Here is a 3,397-nt window from a genome sequence, read left to right on the forward strand (position 1 = left end):
TATATATATATATATATATATAAAGTATACGCATGCATAATTCGAGTCATGATGGCACAGTTGGCTGTTTTTATGGACGAATCGTACCCTCAATTTCGTGAAGTCACCAACTCTTGCATCCTCGCTGGAAGGACGGGTTAGAATAGTTCGGCCATAAAGTGCGCGTAGTCCAGTCGTTCAGCGGGTCATATAATGTTCAACCGACTAGCCGCTGTCACTAAGCAAGGGAACTTCTCTGTACAACAGTGTAGATTTCGATCCGGTCGAAGAAGGGGAATGTCGCAAGGGAGACCAGCCGTCCTATAGAACTTTCGTCGGTTTTACTAAAGCCATCAACATGGTCAACAGTGAAACACTGTGTATCGTGCTACAAAACCTTGGCTGCTAGGGCAATTTTGTCTAACCGAAGCCCTTCGGACTGGGGTAAGGGCTCAGGCCCAGCCTGCAAAACCACCTCTAAAGAGGTCGAAATCGATACTGGGGTGAAGAACGATTGCTCCCTTGCAATTTATTCTCCATTAAAACAGTAGCCCGCGCACGGACACTGCACAGTGGTAGACCAATTCAATAGCGTTTGGATGTTTGCTTATGGTATTTGAAATGTCACTTGACCAATGAACATCTGCGTGTCCGATGGCCGTATACTGCTAATACTGATGATTTCGCCATACATTCCCATTCGGGTTCGGAAGTACAGCAACTGAAAGAGGTTTTTGTTTCAGTGGCCTCTCACTATTGATCAAGCAGAAACGAACAAAATTAAGTACATTTTTTTATCAACCTGAACTGTAGGCTCAAACCAAAACACTAGTTATTCAGCTTACTGTTGTCTTTTGGTTTCATACTATCTAGCATCTGCAGATCTCACGCAAGCTACTGAATTGAAATCGGGTCGAACGACATAAACCCGGTTCCAAGACCCACTTACCTACGATCAACTGGGAAAAATGGGGCTCGCATTCGGAGAAGCCTGAAATTCCTCCGTTTGTACATCGTTCGTGTCAGTACCATACACATCATTCCATGAGCCCAGCGTTGGCAATACTGCCCGATATGAGTATGTTCCACATTCCACGTTCGTAAGGACGACATCATCACCATATGTTGAAAGTGATGGTATCAGGTCATCTGTAACCAACGCGACGGCGTGTTAGTGGGCCGCCGTCGAAAAGTTTTTGTGTGGTACGTCAACAGGTGATGTACGGTGTTCAACTGGGACTGAAGGGGATAGAGGGGGCGAGATGACCCAAGTGGTTAGAGGGGGAATTTACTGACCGACAGTTTATGACCTCTGCCTCTCGACTTACCCTGTCTAGGCTTGGGCAACTTGGCAGTATCCCAGCCCTCGTGCTTTCTTCGGATGGCATGGCAGCTAGGCACCAGAAGGGTGCTACGACTGAATGAAAGGGATGGACTTATGACACTACTGTCCCAATGGTGAAGTGGCAACTAGTGCCCTCATGACAGGACCACGCGTTCTCTACCACCGACTCTCTGTCGTGTTCACGACAGCGCCAATGGATTGCGTACAGTGCCGCGCTTTTCAGAAATGCCGGCAGGCCCAATGGCTGGACCACTGTTCATCGGCATTTCAGCTGAGCGGAATGTTCCATCTTCAAGAAAGGATAATTATGGAGCAAGTAAATTTCAGGCTACTTTTTAATGTCTATTTTGAATGAAGCAGCTCACTAGAAGAAGCTTTGATATTCGAATCTTTAGGCGTACGAGGTCGCTTGGTTTGATCGATCAGTCGGAGATTTGTTTCCTAATGATGCTTCATCATTATCAACCGCTTGATTATTTGTTTACTTAATTCATAAGATGTCAAGCCGCTAAAACTTAAGCTGTGAAACACAGATCTCATTGAACCTATGCTTCTAGCAAATGAGTCTATCAAGAACTTGATGTGGAGGTACATCGTGAGAGAGGTTGTTCTATCTCATAAATGTGCTCATGAATTTAAAATCCAAACTATCCCCTCTTCTATACAGAGAAATTTATACGCGCAAAATCAGCGAACAGGAAGCGTTGACACGAACACTCAAGGAGGAGCAAAAACAACTGATGGAAAATCAGGCTAGCGGACTCCGCCAGGTGAATCTATGGCGTGACCTAGTTCACCTGTTGGACGCGAAAATAATTGCCCGGGAAGAGGATCAGGCCCGCCAAAAGGCGGGTGGTGAGTACGCGGATGTTAGGAAGATCGAGGAGGATAGATTGCTGCTTTAAGTCACAACGCAATCTGATGTTGGTTACCTTTCCCCTGTTTCTGCACAGATATGCATAATACGTAGACATACTGTATATAATTCATAATTGTACGGTTACTTTTGAATGAATAAATTGGTGTTTGTAACTGGTGTATTGTATTGCTGCAGAGAAACAGTAGTTAAATCAGTGTCGACTGCAAACTCGGTGTAAGACATTGAACCAAACGATGTAAACTTGCACCTAAAGACCGAAAAGCAACCCGCTGCTCATGGGGGCCGCGGTGAGAGGAACCTGGTTTTGCAATGATTGATTCACTAAGACACCTTCTAATAGGAATCATCTCATGCTTGCTTTGTAACGTGCGAACGCCTCTCGGTGAAGCCTGACATGGGTCTGTCGGACCACGTGATAGGCAGAAGACATAAAACCAAGTCCGCAGTTTTAGTGTCAGTCAAACATATAGAGCTAATGTGTAAATATATGGGGTGGCTGATTTGCCAAATACGGTCACTTGGTTGTTCGTTCTTGTGCGGCCAACCGCGACGTTCCCGTCTTGCCAGCTTTAATAACCGCGTATTCGTCGTACAGTGGTTGTAGCTGCCACAGTTTCGTTCACCGATGATTTGGGAGGGGGTTAGGTAGCTGCGTATTGGAGGCGGGAGCTGATAAATTGGTGCGTAAATACAGCACTGTCAGTGGAATGCCAAGTGAGGGGATTGAGGAAGGAGCTGTGCATTGAAGACAATAGCTTGGATGTATGAGCGCCATTGAGGGCGCTCTGACAATGCCTCTAGCCATTGATGTGGCCCGTCTCGGGGCCCCCATCCAGGAAGACGGAAGTGACCAGCGCAGCTGAGTTTGCTGGTAATAGCTTTCACTTTTCGCTGCCAAGTCATTGTTTGACCGCCTCTGGCTCTCTTCCACCCTTCACGTGGTTGTGCGAAAGGAGCCCTTCGGGGAAGTCGGTCGACTGGCATACGCAACACGTGGCCAAGCCAGCGCAACCTGTGCAGCGTGATCCGTTCATCTATCGAGGGTGAGTTATTTTTCCCGAATACCATTCGACGTACTTCGGAATTGCTGATCCGGTGTTCCCACCAGATTCGGATAATGCTTCGCAGACATCAATGGTTAAACAATGAAAGTCTTTTGACGTCCTCGGCGCACAGCGGCTAGGTTTCTGATC

At 46.8% G+C, this 3,397-nt stretch overlaps 1 protein-coding gene across 1 annotated transcript in view; it reads left to right on the plus strand.

The window, feature by feature from the left end:
* Positions 1-2,349, plus strand: part of T265_06677 (hypothetical protein) — a gene marked incomplete at both ends in the record, with an annotated part of 56,445 nt that extends 54,096 nt beyond the window's left edge. The window contains one exon of the mRNA XM_009172002.1: positions 1,992-2,349. Coding sequence (XP_009170266.1) covers positions 1,992-2,229 — 238 coding nt within the window. The remainder of the gene's footprint in view (positions 1-1,991) is intronic.
* Between the last annotated feature and the right edge of the window lie 1,048 nt (positions 2,350-3,397).

The sequence above is a fragment of the Opisthorchis viverrini genome, assembly GCF_000715545.1.
Source record: "Opisthorchis viverrini unplaced genomic scaffold opera_v5_141, whole genome shotgun sequence".
In the NCBI taxonomy this organism is placed as follows: domain Eukaryota; kingdom Metazoa; phylum Platyhelminthes; class Trematoda; order Opisthorchiida; family Opisthorchiidae; genus Opisthorchis; species Opisthorchis viverrini.